Source organism: Dicentrarchus labrax, unplaced genomic scaffold (assembly GCF_905237075.1).
Source record: "Dicentrarchus labrax unplaced genomic scaffold, dlabrax2021, whole genome shotgun sequence".
Classification (NCBI taxonomy): domain Eukaryota; kingdom Metazoa; phylum Chordata; class Actinopteri; family Moronidae; genus Dicentrarchus; species Dicentrarchus labrax.
Genome location: NW_026136718.1, coordinates 7,308,622 through 7,336,434, shown reverse-complemented (window position 1 = coordinate 7,336,434; position 27,813 = coordinate 7,308,622). Strand labels below are relative to the sequence as shown.

The 27,813-nt window shown below is 39.5% G+C and overlaps 2 protein-coding genes across 3 annotated transcripts in view; one reads left to right on the top strand and one right to left on the bottom strand.

Annotated features, from left to right (window-relative positions):
- The first annotated feature begins 60 nt into the window (after positions 1 to 60).
- Positions 61 to 7,992, top strand: mpl (MPL proto-oncogene, thrombopoietin receptor). The gene is made up of 12 exons (XM_051375721.1): positions 61 to 320; positions 873 to 993; positions 1,389 to 1,558; positions 2,677 to 2,834; positions 3,829 to 3,973; positions 4,092 to 4,197; positions 4,409 to 4,569; positions 4,962 to 5,104; positions 5,489 to 5,645; positions 5,975 to 6,056; positions 6,345 to 6,432; positions 6,573 to 7,992. Exons 1-12 carry the CDS (start codon positions 209 to 211, stop codon positions 7,041 to 7,043), a joined length of 1,914 nt encoding a protein of 637 aa, XP_051231681.1. The 5' UTR covers positions 61 to 208; the 3' UTR covers positions 7,044 to 7,992.
- A 373-nt stretch (positions 7,993 to 8,365) lies between these two features.
- ddah1 (dimethylarginine dimethylaminohydrolase 1) overlaps positions 8,366 to 27,813 on the bottom strand; it is a 74,026-nt gene continuing 54,578 nt past the window's right edge. For both annotated transcript variants that reach the window (XM_051375722.1, XM_051375724.1), the window contains 4 exons: positions 27,264 to 27,337; positions 21,463 to 21,582; positions 15,660 to 15,803; positions 8,366 to 11,696 (listed from right to left, as the gene is read on the bottom strand). In XM_051375722.1, the coding sequence (XP_051231682.1) occupies positions 11,580 to 11,696; positions 15,660 to 15,803; positions 21,463 to 21,582; positions 27,264 to 27,337 (455 nt within the window). In that variant the 3' untranslated portion in view covers positions 8,366 to 11,579. The remainder of the gene's footprint in view (positions 11,697 to 15,659; positions 15,804 to 21,462; positions 21,583 to 27,263; positions 27,338 to 27,813) is intronic.

Genomic DNA, 27,813 nt, shown 5'->3' with positions numbered 1-27,813 from the left:
ACACAAAGCTTCTTACTTAGACTTCCTATTCTAAGCATATCCTTAGACACACTGGGCCAACCCCTCAGAACTGCTCAGCCCTCACCCATGCACACTCAAAACCCTGCATAAGAGACAACCACAATTCACATACAAAAGCATGTGTTGTGTTAGCTTAAGTGCCATAGTGGTTTAGCATATCTAATTCCTCATAATACCCTGATCTGCCATGAATTCGCTGTGCAGGTGGGAGATACTCCTTATTAGCGTATGGATACAAGTGAGCTTTGTGCCTGGGATACATTGCAAGAATGGGATTGTCGATCTTCTCTCAAGGGAAGGTAGGAGCTTAAGGATAATTTATTTTTGTACAGTTGAAGTACAATTTAAATCCATTTGAATGCAGTACAGTTAGCAGCTGTATTTTTCTCATTTAGTGTTTATTTCCACAGGAAATTGTGACTGTTAAGTATATGATGCAAAGCCCCCAAATCCCCAAATATACTGTGTATGTATGCTGTGAGAACAGGTTAATAAGTTGTACAGTAGGTAGAAGTTATTTTACATTAGTTGCTGCAGTGTTGTTGTAGCAACCACCAACTATTTTGTGCTGAGACTATCATCTTGTGCAAAGCTTATCTTGTGGGAACAAAATATGTTGTGCAACAATGATCTGTATCACTTGTCCTGGCACTTAATGGGTCTTGTTCCCTCATAACAAGTTAGCACAAGTTGACAAAAATTTTTGCCCAACAGAAAGATTTTACTCTATGACACTTACTTATTGCCGCAATAAAATATCGTATTCCCACAAGTTAACGTCTAACAAGAATTTGGGGGACATGACTTATTCCAAGAGTTCTCATGTATTCTGTTTGTCATTTCTGGAACAGATATTATGCTCTTGAAGAATGAACCGGATCCCAAATGTTTCACCCGCACAGACAAGGATTTCACCTGCTTCTTTGAGACTGCAGACAACAGGACTTATGATTTGTTCTACACAAGTTTTACGTATGTTATACACAATAAATGCATTGGGTTTTTATATATTAAGGAACTGCAGAGAGTTTCAAATCATTTAAACAGTACTTTTCTTCAGTATTCATGTGTACTTTAAGTATCCTATCCTATATATCCTATAGTGGCTTCTAAACCTGTATGTGAAAGGACTACAGGTTTAGAGGAAACACACAAAAACCTATATCAACCAAGCACTTGTATTATGTTAATTCTTATTTTTTTGAATTATTTTATTTCTCCTTTGGTGTTTACTTTTGCACCTTACTCAGATATCATTAGTCACCCTAAACTGCACTTATCTGGGTGAAAGATGCTATTCAAATTAAGTTTGATTGACATATTAATGTATTTCAAAATGTCCAAAAATTGTGTTTGTCACTGTACAGAGAGAAAACGTGCAGCATGTCTGTCCAGAGAACAGAAGAGGGCACTTTCCTCCACATCTGCCCATTTCCTAGCTCAGATGTTTTTCTGTATGTGACTACACACCTTAAAGTGGTGGAGCGCAATACCAACATCATCCTCTACGAACGGAACGTCTCTGTGGAGGACAACTGTAAGACATTTGTTTTTACAATATTTACTTACTCAATAAAGGAGGAATGTAAATTGATGTATTTCTTGTCTGCCATATTGTCTTAGAGCCATTTCAGATCAACTGTACATAAAAAATATAATTCCTGTATAAATCTCAGCCCCTATTCTATACAGCTTCCCATCCCATCCCTGAGAAAAAGCTCAGAGAATTTTAGCCACCTCCCCAACATTGACCACTGCCTTTTAAATGTCTGCAAAACTACATCTGTCACTCTGAGTCATTTTGGATCAAGAGGGACTCAAACAAAAGAGACAGTATTCACCCCAGCAATAAGGGCACGCACATTTACACAGTAAACTCAACTTCTAATTTAACTTTCTTAAAAAATGGACGGACTCTCTCCTAACCACATCTTCTCTCCTCATCATTGTGGTTCCACTTTCCCCAGCCTCCCACATACACCGATCAGCTATAACATTATGACCACTGACAGGTGAAGTGAATAACACTGATTATCTGGTTATCGTAGCACCTGTCAGTGGGTGGGATATATTAGGCAGCAAGTGAATGTTTTGTCCTCAAAGTTGATGTGTTAGAAGAAGGAAAAATGGGCAGCGTGAGGATTTGAGTGACTTCAACAAGGGCCATATTGCGATGGCTAAATCACTGGGTCAGAGTGTCTCCAAAACTGCTGCTCTCGTGGGGTGTTCCCGGTCTGCAGTGGTCAGTACCTATCAAAAGTGGTCCAAGGAAGGGAAAGCAGTGAACTCACAAGAGGGTCATGTATGAAAGCCATTTTTTTCACGTAATATAATGCAGAAAATAATGCTTCTGGTAATATATTTGTTTCTCAATTTACAATACTGGGCCAAGCAGCACAGAGTAAGAGAGAGCTCTCGGCAACGTCTGCATGTTAGCTAAATGGAAAGCAGCCACCATAACAAGCAGGGCAAGCTGATCGTGAGTATACTCAAGTGGGCCCAAGATGGAAGACTTAAGTCCTCCAGTGTGTCCTGGGTCTTTGGGTCTCCTGTCAAAAAGGTCATGAAAGCCACGGTTCACCTGTTGCCTAAACACCAGTGAAATATTTTCACCAGTAGATTCTGTAATGTTTTTTGTCCTTATTTTGTCTCTAGTTCTCCTGTACCCCCTCTTCAATGTGTCTTTACACCATAATGACCAAGCAGGACAGCTGCGGGTTTCATGGCAATTAAAGATCCCGCAATACTGGGAAAATTATGTGAGCTATCGGATTCGATTCTCCTCCAAGGGGCTGGGAGAGAAGATAAAAGAGGTACACACAACTCTTCTAAAATGACTGTCACATTCAAACTCACATATATTGTTTGTTAGCATAAAGGGAGTTTTTATATAATCTAAGTATTGGTATGCCCAGCATACGGGTTAGTATGATGGGCTTTTGTACATCATCTACATGTTAATTATGGAGTCCTCTAGCTGTAGCTGGCTTTATTAAACTCTCTGTCTGTCCGACCATGTGCCCTGATGCCCTGGACACTCTAAGCTCTCTGTAACGCTTCAGTGTGCAGGCGGGGGATAGATTCCATCTGCCTTGCCTTAAATAGGGTTGAGAAGGAGGTTGGTTCAGTGGTTTCTATCTTTCTTCACCTTTTTCTATCACTACTTTTGGCCACAGCAAGTGTCACTTTCAAGATATAAAGTTTATCTTAGGCTCAAATTGAAGTTTATGAACGTGGTGAGGTTTTTATAGCCTATATGAGCGAGGCAGTGATATTCACCATGATGAGAATTTGACAGGCGGCCAGTTTGTTTTCTCTTTTTGGGGATTTTGTAGGTGATATTTTTCAACAGAATGGCACCAGTGACTTTTCCCCTTTGTTTCAGGATACCCCCCATCAGTTTTCATAGGTTACTTCTATTACTATGCAATTTTAGTACTTCCATATACATCATTTCCAGAAACGTGCCCCACGAAAGGGGTTTTGGGCCCCGTGAGATCAAACGCCCAAAGTATGGGGAGATGTTATCAACTTGTGATCAACAGCAAATCGTAGTGGGGGAAAAAGGGATCATTTTAAAAATGATTTTACAGTGACTTTAATGTGTGCTAAGACCAAAACAATTTAAAAACAAAGTAGAAGTAAAATAATTTAATAATTTTTATTTATTTATATTATTATTATTATTATTATTATTATTATTATTATTATTGATCTTCCTGGATTGGTAATTACAGCATGTGAAAAAAAGTTGAATGATAAAAATTAATAATATTGTAAAATCTATGATGTTTGTGATTTCTTTAGGCAAAGGAGGGTGACATACTAGACTCTCTGGTACCAGGGGAGGAGGTTGAGGTCCAGGTCAGTGTCAAATGTGGCTCCAATTTAAATGCAGCACACTGGAGCAGCTGGTCACACCCTGTGCGAGCCATGGTCCCCCAAAGTGCAGGTGTGTCCAAATGAGAAGAGCGAGAAATGTATGAGTGTATGACTAACTCACATCTCATCCCATGACCCCTTCTGTCACAGATGCAATACTTGAATGAGAAGTATTTCCTCTTTTTCAGATGATATTTCGCTAATGTGCTACACCTCTGACCTGCAAACCCTCACCTGTCAGTGGAATGGGAGCAGATATGATGAAGAGAAACTTTTCTACAAGATGGGTCTCGGGTACATTACATTCTTACTTTATTTCACCACTGGTTGATTAAAGTCCTCAGATGTCTCTGTGATCATGTCACAGCGTGTTTAAGTGGAACACCAAGTTGTTTTTGATAACATCCTCCACAGGAAACACTACACACAACATTAACCACGTTTTGGTTCACACCACCTAAACTGATGGCTTTGATTTGAAATGATTATACCGTCATTCTGACAGTGAAACTTTGGGCTGGACAGAATGGACCGAGTGTCTCCCTGACAAGAACATGACTGACCTGTGCCGTTTCCAAGGAGATAATTCCAGTAAAATCAGGGTCAAGCTCAGCACTCCACTCAGCAGAACCTTCTATAGTCCAGAGTTCATGCTCAGCAACAGCAGTGAGTTATTTTTTGTTCCTTCTTGCTTTGTTACTACAGTTTTAGTCAGAACGGAAAAGCTACTTCACAGGCTGATGTTGAACTCTATGCAGTTGCCCCAAAAATAAACCACAGGAATATATATTTAACAAGCTTTTTTTTTTTTTTTTTCATAACCATGGAATTTAGCAAGTTAGCTCACCTAGACAGCTGCAGGCTGGATCTAGGTAGCTAAGCTCTCCAGTTTACATACACTATGTGCAGCAGACTTTAATTATTCAGTTACTGTAGTAACAAGAGCCCAAATAAATTGCCTGCCCTCTCAGCTTCTTAATTTTTCCCATCAGGCCTCAGTAAAAGTGTGTTTCCACGGCTTTGTGTTTTGACAAATTAAGTGTGCTGTTTATTTTTAGTAAAAACATATCCACCAAGGCATCTCAGAGGAACACTGAAAAATAATAAGTTGTGCTTGAAATGGGAAGCTCCACTTCCGTCTCTGTCGGCTGACCTGCAGTATGAAGTTGGCTACCAGATCAGAGGGGAGGAAACATGGATGGTAAGAAGTCATTTACAACCACAATTGCATGTTTTCTTTGTTTTTTTTTTTTGGTTAAGATACTCTAGGGCCATGTTAGGGTTTTTGGTTTCTGAGTGTGTTTTGATATTATGTGTTCTTTATATTACCACCAGATGGCAGTAAAGTAGTAATTTTCAATTCTACATACAGTGAGAAGATGATCCATTATATTGGTTTCACGTTGGATGTTGCAAGAAAATGGCTTTTGCAAAATCAAAACATTTGTGCAAATGCAACAGTAGGGAACAAAACCAGTTTTGAGTTTTGAGTGAGGGAATGTGAATATATTTCAAGTACATCTTCACTAAGATTCCCATTTAATGTTCTCAACACTGAATGTTAAATGAATTCTTCTGTCACCAGATGGTACCCCTGACGAATCAGAGGGGCACTTGTCTAGAGGTTCCACCAGGCAGACAGTACAACGTTAAGTGCAGAGCTAAACCTATCAGCTCCATTCACTTTAGCCACTGGAGTGACTGGTCAGACGTGCTTACTGGTGACACCCCCACTGACAATGGTAAGCGCACACTGACAAAAGTCAGTGTACAACCCACATTTATATAGTAATCCACATTACTTTGTAGAAAAATTACAATCAAAACATTGTAAAATTGCACTAAATGCAATGCAGCAGTGTTACTCTACTGGTAAGAACTGTAACATGTCATATATTCAAGTTTAGCTGTGTGATTAAAAATTTTAGCTGTATGAACTGCACTGCTGTGTCTCAATACATTAAAATATAAATATTGTAGACCTATCAAATGCAGTTCTTATAAGTTAATTTAATTAGAGTAACAATTGGACACCATTCAAACCTTAATGCAATATAAACAACCTTTACAGGCATATGGCTCATGCTGTGGATCCCTATCTTGATGCTTATGATGGTTATTATCCCCATCGCCTTGTTTCCCACGTGTCTCCGGTAGGACCTTTTTCCAACTCATTCAGATTTTAATCAACCTCCACTTCATAGACATACACAGAGAAACAGAATCTTGTGAAAAAATAAAATATGTTACCTCCATCCATCTTTGTAAATGGATATCAATTTGCACTGTATAACCCCTTCAACACTTGAAATCTGAGATTTTATATTCTAAAAGTCATTTCAAATCACTAACTACTCTACTTTGTGCAATACACTTTTACACAATTCTTTTAATGAATTTGTCTAAAAAAATTAATAATTTCATGTTGTGTATTTTTATAGTGAGCTCAAGCTGTACATTTGGCCACCAGTGCCCAACCTTGACAAAGTCCTACAAGGCTTTCTGACAGAGCTCAATGGGCCGAGATGGGTAAATTGTTTTACCATGGAATTTTGCATATAGATAGATAAAACAAGTAATAACAAAATATAAATCGTGAGTGATACAACCAAGTTAGTTTACACTCAACTCAGGTGTTAAAAATGAATTACTTTGCATTTACACAACAGGATCCTCCATCAACACAAAAGCAGTGTTTTGAGGAAACCACTTCATCTGTGGTGGAGATAATGTCTGATAATGAGGTTTCAGGATTGGGGAAGCCATCAGAGACTTCCACCCTGCTCCTGTCACCAAGCGGAAGCTTCTCCAGCACAGAACAGGTAGATGGAAGTCCTGGAACTGGACACTTTCCAGACTATGTGACTCTGAACAGAGACAGTATCATCCTTTGCCCAAAAGGGAACACGTATGTCTACGAGCAGGTCAGAGAGAAAGAAGACCCGCCGGTGAAGGAGGAGCTCATCAAAAAATGTCACTCTTCCTGCACTAATGGCTCAGCCTGTACTCCACCCTGCTTAGGCACAGACTTCCTCAACCATTCCTACTTACCTCTGGCTGAGTCTGCAGACAAATTTGACTGCAAGGTCACTGCTGCAAGGGGGCCAGGCAACCTCTATACCAATTTCCCCTGTAGCTAAATGTACTTTGTTTCCACTGGTGCATATTTGTTGTATAAAGTGCAGCTCTCTTTTTGACACAATAACTCACTGTAAATTCATAGATGTACTGCATTTCTCCTGCTGTGGATAAAGCTTTGATAGCAATAAAAACGATTTGTTTCAGGATAAACACACGCCATGGCTTATGCAAAGGTCAGTTACCATGTGTTCATAGTGTAATGGGGGTTAGTTTTGATTATGGCATCACTCTTGATGCAGTCTTTTGTAGCTGAAATGCCATTACGATTTGAAGATTAGATTAGATTTCAAGAATATCTATTATCTAATATCTATTTCTATGACACTTGGCTCAAATGCTGTTGAATATATTTGGGCATGATATATTATATATTAGTTTATCTACTGCTGTATCTTTTTATGTCCACTAGAGGGAAGACTAGATCACAAGATACTTTGTGAGATTGCAAGAAAAGACCACACTGTGTTTTTAGTGCTCAAGAAGACTGTATAAGCACACTGTTAACAATAACTGGTGCTTCTGTGTGCTTAGAGTACCTTCGATAAGAAAAGTAAAGAAAAAGAAAGAAGAAAAACAATGTCAAAAAGAAGGTGCCATTAGAGATTGGGACTATTGCACAAGGGTTTAGTTTAGATTTGTACATTTCTTTTTATTAAGCATTTGAATGTCACCTCCTCTGTATGTTTTCTTACATTCTTTTTCCTTTGCCTTGCCATTGTTTATTGTTATATACTCATTAACTCATTTATATTGTACATATTCCTTGTGGGTAAGAAGTCTAAAAAGTTTAGGAGGACATTTATGTGACATGTAACCCAAAAAAATTAAATAAATAAATAAAATAAAAAAATAAAAAACTGTAAAAGCCAAGATAAGCTTTTAGTTCATCATGCATTACATTGTAACATAAGGGTTTGTATTCTTGTCAATAAACATTGAGCTGTTTTCCTCCCATTTGCATTTCTTGCGAACTCAACCATAACATAGGCGACACTCTGCAGCTTGTTGGACAGCTGCTTTCATTGCCTCCAACCAAACAGCCGCTGCACTGTTTTGTGTTCCTAGATACAAACCTTGTTTTTGTCTGTCTTAACATTTTTTGTGTCACTAGGTGGTAGCAGAGATCAATGGGTAGAGACAGGTTGTCTCTGTGTTGTCATAGCAAGTCCTCACTGAGACACCACTAGTTAATGTACACCACTGAAAATGAAACAGATTTTGGCCCAGATTCAGGTTTGTTCCTCATTATCTATTGAGGGTTATACCTGTAAATATGTTGTCAATATGTTAAACAAAATATGAATTATAATGCACAACACAGTTGAATGCTAGATGTTAATTTATTACACAAAGTAGACGAACAGCTCAATTTAAGATGACTCAAATAATCATTACTCACAACTTGTATGAAAACCAAGAGACCTGAGTTGGAAACACAACATCAGTGACTACTGGGATGAGTGAAGGGATTAGTAAAAGGATAAAAAAGGCTTCAACAAAGTCAGTACACTTTTTCAGGAGCCGTTACTCACATCCAGCCTTGCCAGCCAAGAGCCAAGTATGTATTAAATGTTTTCTGATTTTAAATCAGATAGGAAATGGTTATGGTGCCCCAGAGCTGTACAAGTGATAGGTGATTTAGAGCAATGTGAGATTCGATGACAATTTTAGGTGAAATGGCTTTACTTGTGTAAAATCCAATGTTTGACATTGTACCAATCATACAGTGTATGACTGGTCCTGCCTGGCTCAGCCTTCTGGAGTAAGTGGGTGAGAATCAGAACTGGATGCTCTGCAACTATGCTATCACCCAGCACCCAGCCAGCCGCCTTCTGTAAAATATACTACTAGTGTCACACTTTTAACGGCAGGCCATCACATCTACAGTGTTCGCCAGACTGTATGATATCATAGCCATAAATTAGCCCAGATCGCCTATGAGGCAATAGCAGAGGGTGGGAGAAAGTGAGTGCTGAGAGTGAGACAGTCAAGAGAAAGACAGAGAAAGTTTAAGAGAGTCAGTGTTTACTGGTGTACAAGCCTCTCCTCCCAACAGGAATTCTTTCCGTGTTTCATCATCACTGCCCGCTTGCCCATACACAAACGTCTTTAGAGGGAGGCTGAATCACCTCCTGATGTCATTTACTCAACTTTCACTTACAATCACACTGAGAAACAACATGGTTTCAGATGTGACGGGCTTAAACGTGTACAGTATAGTGTATGTACAGTGAACATATCTACAGGCCTCAAACATAAATCAAACTACAACACAGATAAGGCCACCAAAACAGAGCTCATACAAAACCCTTTAAACCAGTGTTTCTCAACCTTTTAGGTGTCAAAGACCCACAAATTGATACACATCAGACTGTGGACCCGTATTTGATAACATTTTAGTCTGAGGAATCCATGTCTAGTAAAATGTGGTTATACCATGATTTTCTATCTGCAGATTGGCAGATTAACAATTAAGAGAAGAAGAAGAGTCATTCTTATACATATCTCATTGGGCTAACTTCTAGTGAATCAAATAATAGTGGAATTAAAATACTCCCCATTTTTCTGGGGACCCCCTGAAACTCAATTTAAAGACTCCTGGGGGTCCCTGGACCCCTGGTTGAGAAGCACTGCTCTAAACTCCTGCTGGCAGCTACCACTGTGAATACACATGGAAACACACCAAACAGGGGCAGTTAGCTTGTTCTGCATGCAGAGTGCAAACTCTCTCACTGCATTCACATTTGGTGTTTTTGGATTAAGTGGAACAGACATCAGCTTCACAGCATGTTTTCAGTCAGTTTTCGAGTAAAAACGACCAGACAGGAAAAAAAAAGAGAACCGGTGTAATCAACAACACAGGCAGAACCAATGGTGTGTGAAAACTACAGTGCCTTCAGAATCATTCAGCAGGAGTGACCTCATTGGTTTTCCATACAGGCATTGTACATTTAAAGGAGAAGAGGTGTTATGTTGGAATAAATGAATGCTTGGTTCACCTTATAATAATGAAAACATACAGTACATTTTCCCACAGGGGCAGCTGCTATCTGTCCTCTGTAGGGTTGGAACAGATTTGCATCCCCACACAGATCTAAACAAAAGGCAGGAGGGATGCAAAATTGCTTACACAAAATGACCCATGGTCCTTGTAGAATAAATCAATACGCTACTTTTAGCTTCTCTAGCTGGTGGCAATTATTGAGATCAGTCAAGAATCGTCTCCAGTACTGCACGATCAATAGCATGGTTAGCAAAAAACAGTCATGAAAAGTAGGAGCACCTCAGGTCTCAATGGCAGTAATTTCAATATCAATCACAAAAACACAAATTATGACACTGCGATCATACCAAAAGCTTGTATCTAAAGAAGGCTTTACAAGAACTGTATTTTCAAACAGTGACAAAACAACCTAAAATTCAGTCATGCATTTCAATAAAGTACACAATAGTGTGTCAGTGGTTTTGAAATTATGCACAGTGATGAAATTTACTCAGCACCAACTGTAAAGAAACCACAGGAATTTAAAATACCAGTTAAAAACTGCTAAATAGCAATGCTGACAGTGAGATTTACAGCAGTAGCAGGATTTTTGTCCTCCATCTTGCACCAAAAGGCAGTTCTTGAAAAGTGAATTACAAACTGAATCGCAATTGCATTATATAACCAAATACACACAAAATTAAATCACAGTTAAAATGGTGCATGTGAACAGTATAAACCAACTGTTTGCATTATGTGTTAGTTATGTAATTCATAAACCTGCAGTGAAGTGTTGGTTAGACTCCTTTTTCAATGGCAACAAAAAATCTCAAACAGATCTATCTGGTTTTGTTTGTCCAGTGCTCTGTTCTATGTGGTTCTCTTAAAGGGTTGTAAACATCGAACAGTAAGCGAGGATTGGTCTACACATGAGCGGTAGTTGGGTGGGGGGTGGCTCAACATGGCTCTACTTCTCTGATCTGGGATCAGATCTTCTTTTATTAGTATTTGTAATTAATCTGAATTTTTTTAAAAATAGTTTATAGACTAGTTACTTAGAAACACATACTGTCAAAAAATCATATATGGCTTGACATGGGGTGAATTTTTGACCCCTTATCTAAACTGCAAAATATTTTGCTTTGTTTTCAGATTTTTGTAGAAAATATTAGAATATATCCAAATCAAGAGAAAAGTAAGACTAGCTTTAATGTATTATCCTAATTCTTTTAGAGACAAATTTTTAACTGTGTTTTATGTCAACTGAACTATTAACACTCTTAAAAGACCTTTTAATGTAATTTGAGTGTTTTAATGCTATTTGAGTGTTTTAATGTAATTTGAGTGTTTTAATATAATTTTAGTGTTTTTGGGGGAAAGGGAGACCAGATGACTCCCTCAGATTTATATTTTCTTTGTCCCTCAGCAACAACAAACTTGCCTGTCCTTCCTCCAAGTACAAAGATAGTTTTGCTAATCCTTGGGATCCTTGGTGATCGGATACAGGCTCTGCTTGGTTACCATGCACTGAGAGAGCCCCTAGTGAGCACGCTCAGATGTTGGCCTTCTTGTTGATGAGTACAGAGCAGCATGTGAGGGCTCCGTCCACTTTGACCTTCTCCATGTTGGACACAGGGATTAGCATGTGGTCTTTCAACTTCTCAAACACCTGCAGGAAACAAAGACAAGGCTGTCATTGGAAAAACTGACTTCCTGCCCTTTTAGATGATTCTGTCTAGAATTCATCGATGGTTTTGAGAAAATTATGACAGCTGGAATTTAACAGATCATCACAGTGTTCAGTCAAATATCATTAGAAAAATAGGTTTTAATGCTATACTTGGGAATCAAAATCTGCCCTAAATGAAATAATCAAATACAAAGTAGACATTGTCATGGCAACAGCTACCTCCTGACTCTGCCCTTGGGTACCAGATCTGGGAGCCAGTGTTACAAGTATTGACTGGCCAAGCACTTCAACAAGCTCCTTAGAAAAAGCTGAGTACAGCTCAACTGGCAGTGGTTAAACTGAAAGGGAGACCTTATGCAACACTTAAATTTGTTTACTCTGATTGTCAACATGAAATGTTCTGGGATATAAAACCCTTTAAGAGAGACACAAAATGTGAAGTAGGAGAACAAGCATTCAGGAAGGTTTCCTGGTCTGCCGGCAAAATATAAAAAAAAGATGGGAGTGAGAACTATTACAACATTCTCCAAAGACCCTCGTAAAGTAGTGTGTCACCCTGTGGACATTTTCCAGAAGAAAACCAGTGTTTTCCTACCAGACTTCCAAACCAGGATATTTTTCTCTTTAAACTCTCACTTCAACCCTGCTGTGATACTGAGCGAAGCCTTGCGGCACAGCCAGAGGGACCAACTAAACAAATTCTTATCTCATGATGCAATATGGCTGACGAAGCTTCTGGTGAACCAATTGCCATGTTTAAAGCCACCACAATCATGTGCTTTAAAACTCTTGATTCTTTTCTACCCAAGATGTTTTGTGTAATGTGGCCATTGCAACAACATACTCTTCTGTAGCACCATTAGACCACTTTTGCATAATTGCATTTTTTGCAGGTATTTTGGTCACAAACTAAAGTATTGACCTGATGGCTAAAGATGAGTTAAGAGATCACCAAAGTCATTGCAGTTGATCCTCAGGGGATCATGAATGCATGCACCAAGTTTAATGGCCAGCCGTCCAATAGTTGTGGAGACATCTCACTCAGACCACAAATGTCGACCTCACGGTGGCAGCGGGTGGAACGTCAGAGGACCACCAAAGTCATTAGAATTTACCGTTTGTTTCATGATAATCCATCCAATAGCTGAAGAGATTTCACTAAAAAACAAAAAAAGTGTCAACTTCATGGTGACATCAGAGGAAAAGTTGGGGGATCACCAAAGTCAGAGTCAGGGGAACATGAACATCTGTTTAGCAATCCATCCAAGACTCGCGAACATATTTTAGTTTTAGACCGAGCGAGCGACACCGCCATCCAAAAAACTTTTAGACCACATGATCAGAGGGTCAACTCAGGCTGTGCTTTTGAGTCCCCGAAAACAACATCAGTAAATTGCCTGTCGTTTATAGCATCTCCACCTCCAAAGTGTCTCTTTTGTTTTACATTTCCAGCCGAGTTCTCATTACTGCAGTTGAGATTTATATGCTGGGTCGGAGGGTGGCATGGTCCCACACAGTAAGGGGCTTCTATTTTTCACTAGGCCTTTTGTCTGCTCGGTTTCTTTATCTCCAAACCGAGCCCTCTAGAGCCGTCGCCACTGCTAACCATTAAAGATGTCCCGTCTCCACCCCCTCCGACCCTACCAATCCTCTCTCATGACCCCCTGCCTTTGTTAATGTGGGACTCTTATGTAACTTCACGAGCAAACTAAAAATAGACCGGAGAATAGGACAGACAATGTTTAGAGTTAGACAGCAGCAGAAGTCTTGCAGAATGTCTCTGTGATTGTGCTGAGAAATCTCTGCATCTTATTGGAGGAACAAGCGACAAGTTCCCTTGGGAAACATGTACCAACTGTAGGCTTACTGTACAACAAGACATGAACAACTCCGATAACTATCCCTGCTGTCTTACTGCTGAAGTTATGTCTTGTTCTATTTCTATTTTTCCACTTCCCTCAAGCTACCATTTCTTAAACATAGGTTTGGACCAAATATGGGTTCCAGGCCAACTTCTGGTGGGTTTGAACATTATAAAGGAAACTGGATCATGGAGCAAACATACATTTTTCAAATATTGCTCCAAATGGTCCGTTAAAAGGTGCCACCAAAGCAGGAAGCATGAGTTACACAAATAGATTTTTATTATGCTCAAGTTGAATTCCCTCAGTTAATCTTCCTGGAAAAAACTGAGCTCTCGCCATGGATTTAAGTCCAAAGACGCATAATTTTGTGAATTCTTCCTTCTAAAAATAGCTGTCGGAGGTTGGGGTTTTAACCACAGAGTACATTTTGAGGTCTGAGCACTGTCTCTGCAGATTGTAGGGTGCTGGGTTCGATCCTGTAAGAATCCTTTTGACTTGTTGTGATGTGGAATGACCCCAAATCATCAAAATAACACGGCTATAGCTCAGCCTTTCCAAACCCCAACAGACAAAGTGAGACAATAACACGTCATTCACGGCGAGCTACTGTGGAAAACAATATGCAAGCGTTGAGAGTGAAAGGCACGTTTTGATGGTGTTTGCAAGTAGGTCACTGTACGCCTGAAAGAAATTTAAGAAGGGTTATGGTTATACATGTTCATGTAGTCATAGTGTATGCTGTGAGACACTGTTGGAGATGAGTTCAACCAGGTACATTGAGCCAACATATAGCACTTAACAGTTCAACGTAGAACACTGTAAGGATACCTCTACAGTGGTCACCCATGGCAACTCTTCAATATTTCTTTAAAATTAGTCTCATCTTTATAGATTTATTTTGTTATTTCCCTTATGAGTTTCTGAAACAGTGCCAACTTGGCAACCGTGTGTAGAGAAAGCACAGTTTTTTATTGAATAACATGTCACTTTAGTTTCACCTGGATTAGTGTAGTCAGGGATGCTTTTTTTTTTTTGTCATTTTGCCTTTATTTTACAGTTGTCACTACATATAAGTAGTTATAATGTAATTTTCTTTCTTATTAATATATGAAATATTTTTTATAGATGGTATATAAAGAAATTTAAGATACTTTTAACCTACATTATTGATTTTTTGGGCACCGCAACAAGCTGTAAACACTACTATGACATGCTTTTTCATTATAAAGTTGGGGGGACCATGTTAGCAAACAGTGGCATATTTTAACATCCTGCAGATATGAAGCAACATTAGCATGCATTTGGGGATGTGATTGTGTTCACCTGATGAAAGTCCAATATTCACTTTCCTTTTTACTCTGGTTTGGTCTCAAACAACTCTTGAGGGAACAATCTAGCTCTTCAGCTGCTCCACTATGTTCACTAGCTAGCTGCTAACTTTGTCTATCTGTTTAATGCTGGGTAGGACACATACATTGGGGATTATCAATCAGGGGAGTGTTGATGAGAGTGGTGAGACTGAACCAAAACAGTAAAGTTGTGTGCCGTAAAAACCAAAACAATGAGCTGAAAGACTAACACAGCTCAACAGAGCTGAAGGTGGGTTCGATATGACCATGTGTACGCATAGTCATTTGAGCCAATGCTAATAAAAAATATTGATTATAGCAGCTTTAAGAACTATTTTAATGGTTCTCAGGGGAAAAAAAGACTAACGTCTACGGCTCCTACTCTGTGGTCAGAGTCATGTCCACAATAGTTCACTTCACATATAACTGCAGGTTCCTTTGTCAAAAAACACAGTGTTGGTTGTGGTTGACCTGCTGTGGTCTGTGTAAAACAGCCACATAGTTTCTTGCAGGGTTTTTCTCTCCAGCCAGTTGTTTGTCTCAGAGGTCTGGACAGGATGGAGACCAACAAAGGCAAATGCCTTTTAAAGTTAAGTCACTAAACCAGTCCTGACTCTTCTGAAAGTGTTTCTACCTCCCAAAGGTGTAACCGCTGGATTGTAAATGTATGTGAGATTGCGTGCATGACAGAGTTACTGTGTGTGGTTTGAAATAAGGCTGAGCATTACCGTTGCACTCTCTGGAAACTCCTCTGCTGTGCAGTGCAGAAGCACATGTCCCTTATTAGGTAGGTTCATATAGACGCAGTTGGCAGCGAGGTCGTCAGGTACCGTCAGTTTATCATAGCGATGGTCACTCATTTGCTGCATGATCTACACATACAGATAAGAGACAAGACAGGAAATAGACATTTAGATAAACAAACAACAGGCTGTGGGAGTCCACACAACTTTCCGGGATACAGACAGAAAACAGTTATTCAGACTATCAGACACTTTGACTCAGAAGAAAGGCAACAATACCAAAGGCAGAACCACATCTTTCTGCTGGCCAAACCACTCTCGGGGCCTGGGGGGCCTTAATGGAGAACGCAGGAGCAGACAGACATTCTTTCTCAGCAGATGTCATGTTATTTATGTAATCTGAAGGAGTTGAAGGTGGGACAGGCGGTGGGGGGAAGAGAGGCTGAGAAGACGCCCATGTTGCCAAGTGGAAGTCGGGGGGTGAGGATGTTATGACCAGAGAGGCAGGTGCCTCTTAATGTTTATGAGCAGAACATCTGCGGACGGATACCTCAGAGACGAGAAGGGGAGGGGGGGTGGAAAGCGGGTAAAAAAAAAGGCCAATGCATCAACATTCAGAAAAGGTATTTTGAGAAGTGAGATTTTCACCAGATATAGTAGATGTCCTCTGCCTCATTTTTTTGTGCTTTTCAGCTGCTCGTCTTTAATGGTGGGCAGGATGAGTTCGTACTAAAGTTTACTAATGATCAACAGGCAAAAACTGTAATAATCAAACGTTGAAATTGTGAAAAAAATTAGATCAGAATTTGCTCACGAAAGTCGCCAAATGTTTCCCATGAGACTACACTGGAAGCAGAATGTATGACGTCTGATTGACGCACAAATAGGTTTGGAGGAGTTGCTGTGTGAATGTGATGACACAACTACAACATTGGGAGAAAAATTTGTGGTTTGTGAGCACAATGAGCTTGTGGCTGAAGATCTTTTCATTTTAATTCCCACTCAACTGGTGTGCTGCAACATATTACTCTTGAGTTATTGTCATGCAAGGAGATGTGTATTGCCAGCTAATGCAACACCATAGCAAATGTGCTGTTACAGGTCCTCTGTTCAGGCTTTCCTGGGAAAAATGTATCCAGCACACAGGAAGTGACACGTTTTATGTTTCTGGCAGCAGCAACGGTGCTTCATTGGAATAAATAGAAGAACAATTGTGCGGTTAGTATGAGCAGTAAATCCAATCATTAAATAGAAAAGCCAGGGAAAAAGTTTTCACAGGACTGGACTTAAATAAAGCAGTGGTCTCTGGGAACCACTGTGTAAAACGCAAACACAGTAAAGAAAGTTTTGCACAATGTTAAAAACAAAGGATATAAATATCATCATCATACATTACACCAGTACAGCAAGAAAAGCCTGAAAAATATTTTTACACATGAAATAGCCATAAATATAACAGTCCCAGCAAATGACTGACAATGCAAAATAAATTAGATTAACTTCACAATAGCTGACATTGCAGGGCTGCAGGGTGGAGTACAAGCAGTGTGTATGTGTGTGTGTGTGTGTGCGCATATGACTGTATGCGTGTATCCAGACCAGACACATTCCCAGGTCACTTGTGGGTGTGTTAGGTGATTGCAGCAGCCCTAAATGAAAACACTGTCCATGTGCGTGACCGCCAACACGGTCTCTCACACACAGGGGGATTAAGAGTGGTAGAGGGGAGAATAAACGTTGACTCCACCAAAGATCACAGTTGTTCCTGCTTCCCTCTCTGTCTCTAAAACATCTCACTTTCTCAATAAAAAAGGGAGAAAAAAAACTATTCAGGGTGTAAGGAAAAAGCCCTGCAGCAGAATTTCATCGTGCTTCGTGTAAAGTTCTGATCCATGAAATGTAATTAAATCCATAGAAAATTCACCTGACTGACTCATTGTGGTTCTCTGCTCATTGTGGGTGTAACAGGTCAATATAAGGCCAGATTACTAGCTCATGTAATTTTAATACTGAAGATGTTTTAATTTATTCAAATCCTAGCATTTAGAGAAATTAAAAACCTAGGGGAGGTTATCTTGGTTATTTCATGTTTTAAGCACTTCTTAGATTACACTTTCAGAAGTTTTTGCTAACATCAATTCCGTTCATTAATATGCCTCAGATTTGTGCGTCTTCTTTAAGTGTTTTAAAAGCGAAAGAAAAATGGAGAACCAAGGCTTCTACATAGTCATCTTGGCCCTCGACCAGTTATACAGCCATAGCAAATCAGCAGCAGCTTACTTCTAGACAGTGGCTGAGGTCCAGTTAATACACAGAGTGGTAACTGGGCAGCAGAATGTGCTCAGTCAGAACTGCTAAAACAAAATATTTACTGGAAGGTAATAAAATCCCCCTTGGGCGATGACAATCTTGACCAGTTAACAAAAACACTGACCATTTACTGGAGCTGATGCCGTCCACTGTGGTCATCAGCATAATCTGTATTTTGGCCCGTGGTATGAATATTTATAATGCTCATTGTAGTAATCCGTCCCAGGAAGCCTTTAAAAGTTTTACAATACTTCTTTTCACTGATGAACAACAGCAGCATGTACAAGACAAATCCTACTTGAGCCTGCTTCCAACTCCAGAGGGGAAATGAAACTGAAATTGCTTCCTGTTGATGTACAATAAATGTTTGTTATTGCTTCTTGACACACGTTTCACTCTGGAAATATTATTGGTCTGTAGGGAGTGTTTATTGCTGCACCCTAAAGTATCCAGTGGAAGATGACTAGGAGGGAGGGAAGGGGATGGGGAGGCGAGGATGCAGAACATGGCAGATAATATTAAGAAAAGAACAGAAAAGTACCCTGTGACAATCCACATTTCTCAGGTTTTTCTTATTATCTAATGCATAAACAAGGCAAGAATTCCTTATACTGTATTCTATGATTCTGTCTCTATGACTCTGCAGCTGACTCAGGGACTTGATAACATTATTGGCAAGGAAACCCAGTGCTCAAATGCCATATATGGCCCTCTTCCTGATATAATAAAAGCTGCCAAACTCAATTTTCTTTGCCACGCCAGCAGTGTGACTCTAGGGATGTCTGCCGGTCAGTCAGTCCATTTAGGCCAGACTGTAATATCTCAGCAACTACTGAATAGATGAAACTGTATACAGACATTCATGCCCCCTTCTAAAACTTCTTTCTAGTTTAACCAACACTGGTAACCATTATACCTGCTAAACTTCACCTTGTTAGCGATGTCATTATGAGTATATTAGTTTGCAGATGTTAGCATTTAGCACAAAGCACTATTGTGCCTAAACAGAGGCCTTTATTTTCTTTATGGCACATTTCAAAATAAAGGCACAAAGTGATATCATTTAAACAATTACAACAAATACCATCAGTTAACAAAAAGCCACAGGATACAAGTGAGTTTTTAAAAGGGATTTTAAAGAGGTTACTGAGTTTGCCTGCCTTTGATTATCATCTCAGGAAGAATCAAGGCAACAGTACAGAGTCCTAAATCTGTGACATAAAATATGTTATCAGCTGCTCTCTGACACTGCAGCTGAAGGACTCCATGAATGCATGCTTTGACATTAAAGGCAATGAATCATAATGGTCAAAAATCTTTTCCTAAAATAAAACACTAACAAATCGATTAAATAACTAATCAATTTGTTCATTAAACACCGGAGTTCATCAAAAATGTAGAATATGTTTATATGTTGGTAACTTGTTTGCGTATACGAGCATGTTTGTGATCAGGATTTGGTCATCAAACACAACTCATTCTCAATACAACCTTCACCGTGTTGTCACCTCATTATCTATAAAACTCAATCGTGTGAACATCCTTGAGGTGAGATCAAATCCTGACCAGCAGAAAGTAATGACCTCATGAATCAAACAGGGCTGAGTAAAGGGCTGACTGGTGAGCCAGAGCGCTGCCCTCGAATCCGCTATAGGGAGGGAATAGTGTGTCTGAGAACAGGGAGTGGGTGCTCCAGCCTCTGACAGAGGCGGTATTTCGAGATGATGACTTCATGACTGAAGCTTGGCAGTGACAGCGGCAGATGGATGACGAAACCCATCCGGTCAACATGTATTCTCATCCTTGGGAGAGCTAAACACAGAGAGGAGACTACACCTAGCCGACACATGTACACACATTTGGAGCACTGAGCCTTATGGTTAAATAGATCCCAGATAAAAAACAGAGCCACACTGCAAAACAGAGTAAACAATTAACAACCATATTAACTAGATGTCAGTGACATATACATAAACAGAACTCTAAACACATACTGCAAACAGTCAGATCACCCTCTCTTGTCAGTGAATATTCTATACCAATAAAGATTTTGCTCCCTAAAGAGAAAGTTAATTAGTCAGGCTCCAACTTTAATTTGTACAAAGTGTCTTTGTCCACGGGTACACAGACAAGACGCCTCATTGCCGTAGGAGCTGCACCAACATCCAAAACAAGCACTTTGAATTCATTAAAACAGCATTCATGAGATCTCACTCCCCCCACAAAGAGAACATTACCTAATTACAAATCCAGGGTCGTTAAAAGTCCTTTAAAACAGGAGCTAATTGCTGCAAGAGAGGGTGACGTAAGCCATAATTAGAAAGCAAGCAGTCTGTCATTAAGTCTCGCTAACGGCCACTCCTCGCTCCAGTAGCTAATTACTGGGGTGATCAAACAGGCAGGAATCTTAATGAGTCAATGCTGGAATATAAAATCAATTAGCATGTCTTTATGCATACATTCTTGACTTGTTGTGTACACTTCAGCAATGCAAACATGCTTACAAAACCGATGGGCCTGACCTTGTGCTGCTCTCAAGCACTTTGCCTCATTAGGATGTGCTGTCAGATGGTCTTGTTTTAATTGCCCCGGAGATACACTGTCTCTTACTTGACTTAAAGTAACTTTGTGTACGACCGGGCCAGTAGGGGGAGATATTACACTGGGACGCACGTGAAAATCCCTGCCAGTGAGGATCTGTCAAGGCCAAGGGTGCATGTGCTTGTGTGTAAGTCTTAAAACTTACGTAATTAGATATATGCAGCATGTGTGTCTATACTTCAATCATGAGTGCCATCACAAAAGCTCACATTCAGGAATTTTAGGGCTAATTGCATCAAAAAGGATGGGCTGAGATTTATTACTCTCTTTGTGAAAATGACCCATCCGTCTCTGACAGGGTGTGAACTGCCTCTTCTTCATGTCGCGTCCTACAGTATCCCCTCGCTTTATTTTTTGAGGGCTATTGTTGCAACGGAGCTCAATCGATTCAGAAGCCTTTTATGCAGTAATGAGCTCAAGCTGTTTAATGGGAGGACAATACCTTTGTAATTGAAGCTAGAGTGTTAGCGTCAGGGGCAATCCCCTCAGATTAGCCAAGAATATAAATTAATGAGGAGGGATTAAGGTGACAGGTGGTTTCAATGCGCTTGCAATGGGAAGCAGAAATCAAGCTGGAAGTTAGGGAGTCTGCTCTGAATCAACACGTGTGATGTCCTGTCTTGTAGTGTTATTCTTGCTGAATAGTTTGCAGAATGGGAGAAAAAAAAATACAGGGCTGCTCATACCAAAAGCATTGAGCCAAGAATCAGCCATAGAATAATAAAAAAAAGAATCAGCTGCGTCAATGTGCGTCATAGTTATACAAACAATGCCACTACATTGATTCAGTGGTTTCAATGTCTACATCTGGGGGAAGAATAGCAATAGCATGATGCTTTTACTGCATATACAACACACACATACACAAACTACATACTTTGAGGGCTTTCTGTGCTGGTTCACTGGAGCCGATGACAATGAGGCCTGGTCCTCCCATACTGCAGAAGCTCTTCAGGTGCAGCCCTTCCAGCACAGGCACGGTCGACACGGCGTAGTCCTGCAAAACACAATCCCATTAGGTGAAGCAAAAACCGAATAAGCGAATGAGCTTTAAGAAAAAAAAAAACAGGACCAGGTAATAAAGAATGACTTGCGTTGAGCAGAGATCACTACTAAAATTATTCAAATGTGGGTAATCACAATATTTGATCAAATGTATTTGTACTTCTATCCTAATAAAATAATCTCAATAAAGGTAGGATTGGATTGGACCGTACAGGTGTGATAACTCAGAGAAAGTTCCTTTGTCAGTGACAATGCTTCACAATACTTTCGAACCACAAAGAGCAACAGCTCCAGTCAGCGTAAGTGAAATGATGTGATGTATTATTTTTTATAAAAAATTAAAATAGCACTGTAGTGGTTTGTGTAATGTTGTTAAACTGGGTCTAAAGTGGCCTTTAAAATGAAGTAGTGGGCAGCTCAGGGGCAGAAACACCAGGAGTGTCTAGGAGATTTTGTAACTGAGCCCAGGGCTCATGGGGATATTACAGAGCAACTTGTAGGAGCCTGATTGGTGAGGCTTTCTCTAGCTGCAGGATGTCGCATACCAAATGGTACAAAACAACAGGTAATGATTAGGGATTCTTTTTAGGTCAAGTCAAGTCAAGTATCTTGTAAATCTTTAAAGTGGCTAAAAACTTTGTTGAAAGTAGTTCTCTATAATACTAAATATTCACTACAAGTGAAGTTAAACACTGAAAATAACTTCCTTCCTTATTTATTTAGAGTGTAACGGTCAAAATCTCAGCTAATCTGCTTCATCAGGACTCTCTGGGTGTGGTTTGATCACATTCAACTGACAATAGCTTGGCAACAAGAACAAAAAACACTACAACACTTTGAAATGCTCAACACTGATTGGTGCATGGTAACACATTACATCACATCTTTCCACTGAGCCCTGCCCATGACAAAAACATATATAAAAATGTCTCATGCGAAATGTCCAAAGCTGTTCAAACTATGGCAGAAAATGTAGTGTTTATATAGGACCCCATCGCTGATTAAGAAAATATTAGTTTTCAATGCCCTTAAATCTCTTTTCAGACTGAGGATAAAAGCAGCATTCAGTCACCAATTGCATCCATATTGACTGATATATGACACATATTAGTGAAGCATAGGATAATTTCTAGAGTACTGTACAGGGGCCTATAGTGTTTTATTTGTTCATTAAAATGCCAGTTGAAACCCTTGCAAGAATTAAAGCATGGGGTCCATATTTGAAGAATTATAGCATAGCATATCCTGCTGAAACAACATCCTTTTACCACAGACTTTGTTTTGATTTTGATTTACTGGACTGGAAGAATTTCCCACTTTCAAGTTGATTGATTGAGCATTTGATACATGGACTCAGAGTTTGTGACAGTGAGACATACTATAAGCCTTTTGAGGATCGCAAAAGCCAGGGTTGAGTCCTACAGGCATTTGTAAACCTTGGAGTGATATTAAGCTGCGATCTGAATAATGATAGGATACGAGACTTTAACATTATTTTCCAAGGCTTTTCCTTCCTGAATCTATGTGAATACATTTATATGAGCGTATAAATTTTGGTTTGCACCTAAGAAAATAACTTCCAACTGACATCCACGTGTTTTCTTAATCACATAATATGTTTTGAATGGGTTTTTATAGCTCTAGCTTTATAAAACCCTATGAAGTATTGTGTACATTTTCCATCTTTACACTCCATTGTGACATTTTCCATTCAAGTATATGTTAACACTTTTCAGGTCAATATTTGTACTGCATCATTAGCTCAATTCAAGCACTATGATTCACTGAAATAGTTATTGTGGCTGAATAACAGAATAGCACTTGGCAGTTCATCATGCGAAAAAACTTAAATTACCCCATCCTTGATGTTTTCCTGAACTCTTTCCTTGGCACTTGTTTAGAAGATACAAAAGGGCAACTGGGAATTATGTAATCTGAACTTTCTTCATTCCTTATCCATGAACAGGAAGTTTTGTTGCAGTATAAAATTAGAAATACGAGTCATACTTTTGTCCATATCAAGATGAATCCATAAGGGAATTACAGGGAGAGACAGAGTTGATTTTCATCTGCTGTAACAGGCTGATATACTGCCATAATGTGATCTGAAAAGACCCTATTGACTAACCAAGCAGCAAGGCAGAATGGGCTTCACTGTTCAGACCCTTGGCGGTGTCCATGTTCGTGTCTTATTGGTACAAGTTAGGGTTCAACACCTCTCAGCTGTAGAAGAAAATAAGTAGTTTGGCCTCCATATTGGTCCTTCCCAAACATACTTCAATCAACAGCGCCATCTTTTGTGACCTCTGCAAGGACCATAAAGAAAAGCTTTGACATCTGTACGCAGTTGTTGAGTGCTAAACAAACCTGGCAACAAAATGATCCTTAATTTGATAATGAAAGGAAAAAACAACAGCGATAGGAGGAATCAATCTGATAAAAAACGGAAAAAACAATAATGGAGTGATTTTTCCTAGTGTCATTTGCCAGAGACGCATCATTAAGTTCTGTCTTATCAAAGATAACAGAACACACAGAGGAATCCATAATGAGGAATTCAAATCAGATACAGATGGGAAGAAGGAAGCAAAAAGGCCATTCAGGTTACCGTAATGTGTTGAACTCTTCACGCCATGACCCACCTCTGAACTTGTGAGTCAGCTGGCTTTTCTCTTTTGATATGGTCTCTCAGAGCAAATCCAAAAGCAGTACACAAACGTCTGCAGTATGAACCTCCTTCACATTACAATAACAGTAAACAAGATAGATAGAATCAGTATGTGTTTGTGAGTCACCCCGTGACCCTGTCTGTAGGCTGCATGTCTAAATCCTCCTAGTTTGCTTGAATCTGTTGTTTCAGTGATGTTTGGGACATTTCTTTCGGATGTGTGTGTTATATTCGGGTGGTGATTGTTGAGCTCAGTCGTGGCAATCATGGTCAGGCCACATTGCACGGAAATTAGTCAGAATGTAGTCAGAAAGGAAAATACAGTCAGACCGTTTAAAATACCAAATCATTGACTTCAGCAAGGTTTGAAAAGAGACATAGATTGGGCTTATAGACTTAATGTTGCCTTTTACTTCATGGATGAGACTGGTGATGAATATTTTAGCAGCAGAACATTGTACATCAACTCAACTACAGCGTCGACGTTAGTTGTAATGAAAGAACCCCATGTGGGTCACTGAATTTAATTTCTGGACAACAATGGATGTTTTTGGCACCCCTAAGCTCATCAGGCTCTGGCTACACAGGCAATACTTGATTATATTAATTAGTAGTATCTGAGCTCAGTGCTATGAGTTAATCTGACAGTTTATTGAAGATGACTGAGTTAGTAATTGTGTTACATTTGTCTCATTCAAAGGGACAAAAGACAGGAGTTACAGCAGTTGTCAAGTTGTAAATTATATTTTAAAAAGATTTACATGGAGCCTAAAAACTTAAGCCAACAGTCATGTATCATTCAAAGGAAAACAGCATTTACTTATGGGGCAAAGCATGGAAGAATGAGCTTCAAATGCCATTTTTAATATGACTGATGATTATTATAATGATAATTACGATGTTGACGTGCTGCGTGTCATTCACTCAAACTCTAAATAGGCTTAGTGGTTTTAATATGACTCATCAACGATGGATAAGAACTGTGAGAAATATCTTTTTTCTTCTTTCCCATAACTGGTCAACACCAACCATCGGTAAGCACAGCAGTGATTTACGGACATGTTAGTTTAATGAATTAATAACAGCACGTAAAATAATTCATGAGAGAGGTGTTTCCCCTCCCAAATCACCTTTTTAATCAGTGTCATCAACTGCTTGTTTAATCACTGTGTACAGAGGTGGCAGACGTTTGCATCACTAGCTGATTAAAAATGCCTCAAAGCCAGCTGAGGCCTGGACCCGAACACGAACGACTAATTGCCATTGGGACTGTTTACAGCTGCATCCACCAATCAATAATCTTAGAGGGCTCCACTGCAATGGTGCTAAATAACGAAGTAGAAATATGTTTTTAAATTGTACTCTGGACAACTATTTATGTATTTGGGTTATGTCAATAGTTCTACAATTTATACTTTAACTTAACTTTAAATTTTAGTTGTTCCCTACAAAATGTACACAGAGTTACTATACAAATATACAATGTTTTGAATGTTCAGGCCAATGTCCAGTTTGTGGCATTAATTTCCCTACAGCAAATTGGATGTATTGAAGGGTTCCCACATCTCCAGGCAACAGTTCATGTTTATATGTACTGTGCAGCACAGAATCCACAAAGACAGCGTGGCCTTGACACGGACAGACAGTCTGACATCCACACCAAAGTGAATGCAGGGAAGGAAGAAGAGGTGGATGGATGTAGGATATATATAATGGCTAGAAAGGAGGGGGTGGCGTAAGGCAGAGATGGATGGAGGGAGAAATGGAATTAGAGAGAAGGGGGGGGGGGGGTAGAACAGAACGGCAAAAAGCAAGATAAATGGAGTGATGATGCTGTTAGCTTCCGGGCCTAAAGATTTTATGATTGATAACATATTTATCTCTTCCTTTCTTGTTTGCAATGTCTGATCGCTTACTGCAGGGTTTGTGTTTAGGGACCATTTAAGAGACTTCAGAAGAGAGTTCTTTCAGAGAGTTCATTTCTGTATTTTCATAATGAATAACAAAGTTAGCATACATCCTTTGAAGACCCAACTGTATTTTGTCTTGAAACCGGCTGCTTTAAAAGGAGCGGTGTGCGGGAATTAGTGGCATCTAGCAGTTTAGTCGCAGACTGCAACTCAGTCACGAGAAACTACGGTTGCCATGAAACACATGAAAACCGCTCATGGTCCTATGTAGAGTCAGTATTTGGTTTGTCCTTTCTGGACTACTGTAAAAACATTGAGGTTCAACATGGCGGCTTACATAAAAAGGGACCTACGGCATCTGTAGATAAAAAAGGCTCATTCTAAGGTAAGAAAAACATAATTCTTATTTTAATGTGATTATACACTAATGAAAACACATCCTCCTAAACGTGACCCTCTGGCCTTTAGGTTTTAATATGATTCATAGAAGTCCACTCTGTAGGTCCTCGCAGCTTTATGGAGCTTTACAGCGTTTTTCAGCTCATTGTTTTGGTTTTATGGGCTGCAATTCTACTGTTTTGGTTCTCTTTTAGCAGTCTCATCAGTGTCGTTCTCAGCTGCAGAACACAGAATTTACATCAAAAAAGCTTAAAAAATCCACTGTACACAGCATGTCTTGCGAATAACAGTTAGCAACTAAGTGGTAAACACAGTGGAGCAGTTAGAAGCTAAAGAGCCAGATATTTCCCTCAGAACTGGGTGGAAACAAAACTTTAAATAAAAAGAGAGTGAATGTTGGACTTACATTTGCCAGGTGGCCATAAAAATGACTCCAAATAAATGCTAATATTGCTCCATGTCTGCTGGATGAGTGGATGAGTATTTTATATGTTGTGTTTCCGGCTTGTTGTGCGGCCCCAAAGTGCAAGTACATTTAAATTCAGATACTTAACTTAAGGACTTATGCATCTATGTTATACAATGGGTTGTTTACACTTTATTGCAGTCATATTCAAGCAATATATCTTTACTTTTACTTAAGTATTAGTTGTGATTTGGACACCTTTTTAAACCACTGCACCATTTAAAACTCACCTTAAAGGCATCTGCAAGGATCTCTGCTCCTCTCTGATTGGTCCGTTTGGAAAGGCCCACAAAAAACTCTCGACCTGGAGAAAGAATCAGACGCCACTGAAGGTGTGTAAACAAATGTCAATTCAATTTAATACAATAAAACTTTATTCATGCCAGGAGGGCCATACAAAAGCATAGAAAAATACCAATGATGAATTGGGAAGGTGGACAGCAGAGCAGATATAAATTCAGAGTAACGATTAATATAATGAAGTATGAACATGACATCTAAAAAGTTCTAAAACCTGTAAAGTCAATAGTGATAAAAACCTTGAACACCAGAAACACAGTGTGCCTGTGGAGCTTCAGCAGCTGAACACTGCAGTCACCACAGTGTGTACTTTATGCATGCCTGTGAGAAAGGCCAACTGTGGTCAGTATGGTGGGGCACAAACAGACAGATCCCTGAATGCCTGGCGAGGCTGCAGCAGCACACTGAGCTCAGGGATGGGCTCCTAATGTAGCTGCTGAGCCTTTACAAAATGAGCCGTTAGCCAGGGCCCTGCCAACA

Bases quoted from the DNA above. Each gene is read 5' to 3' on its own strand.
- mpl (XM_051375721.1), top strand. From the start codon at position 209: ATGAATTCGCTGTGCAGGTGGGAGATACTCCTTATTAGCGTATGGATA. The intron at 321-872 runs GTAGGAGCTTAA...TTTCTGGAACAG, and splicing joins CGATCTTCTCTCAAGGGAAG to ATATTATGCTCTTGAAGAAT. The intron at 4,570-4,961 runs GTGAGTTATTTT...GTTTATTTTTAG, and splicing joins GTTCATGCTCAGCAACAGCA to TAAAAACATATCCACCAAGG.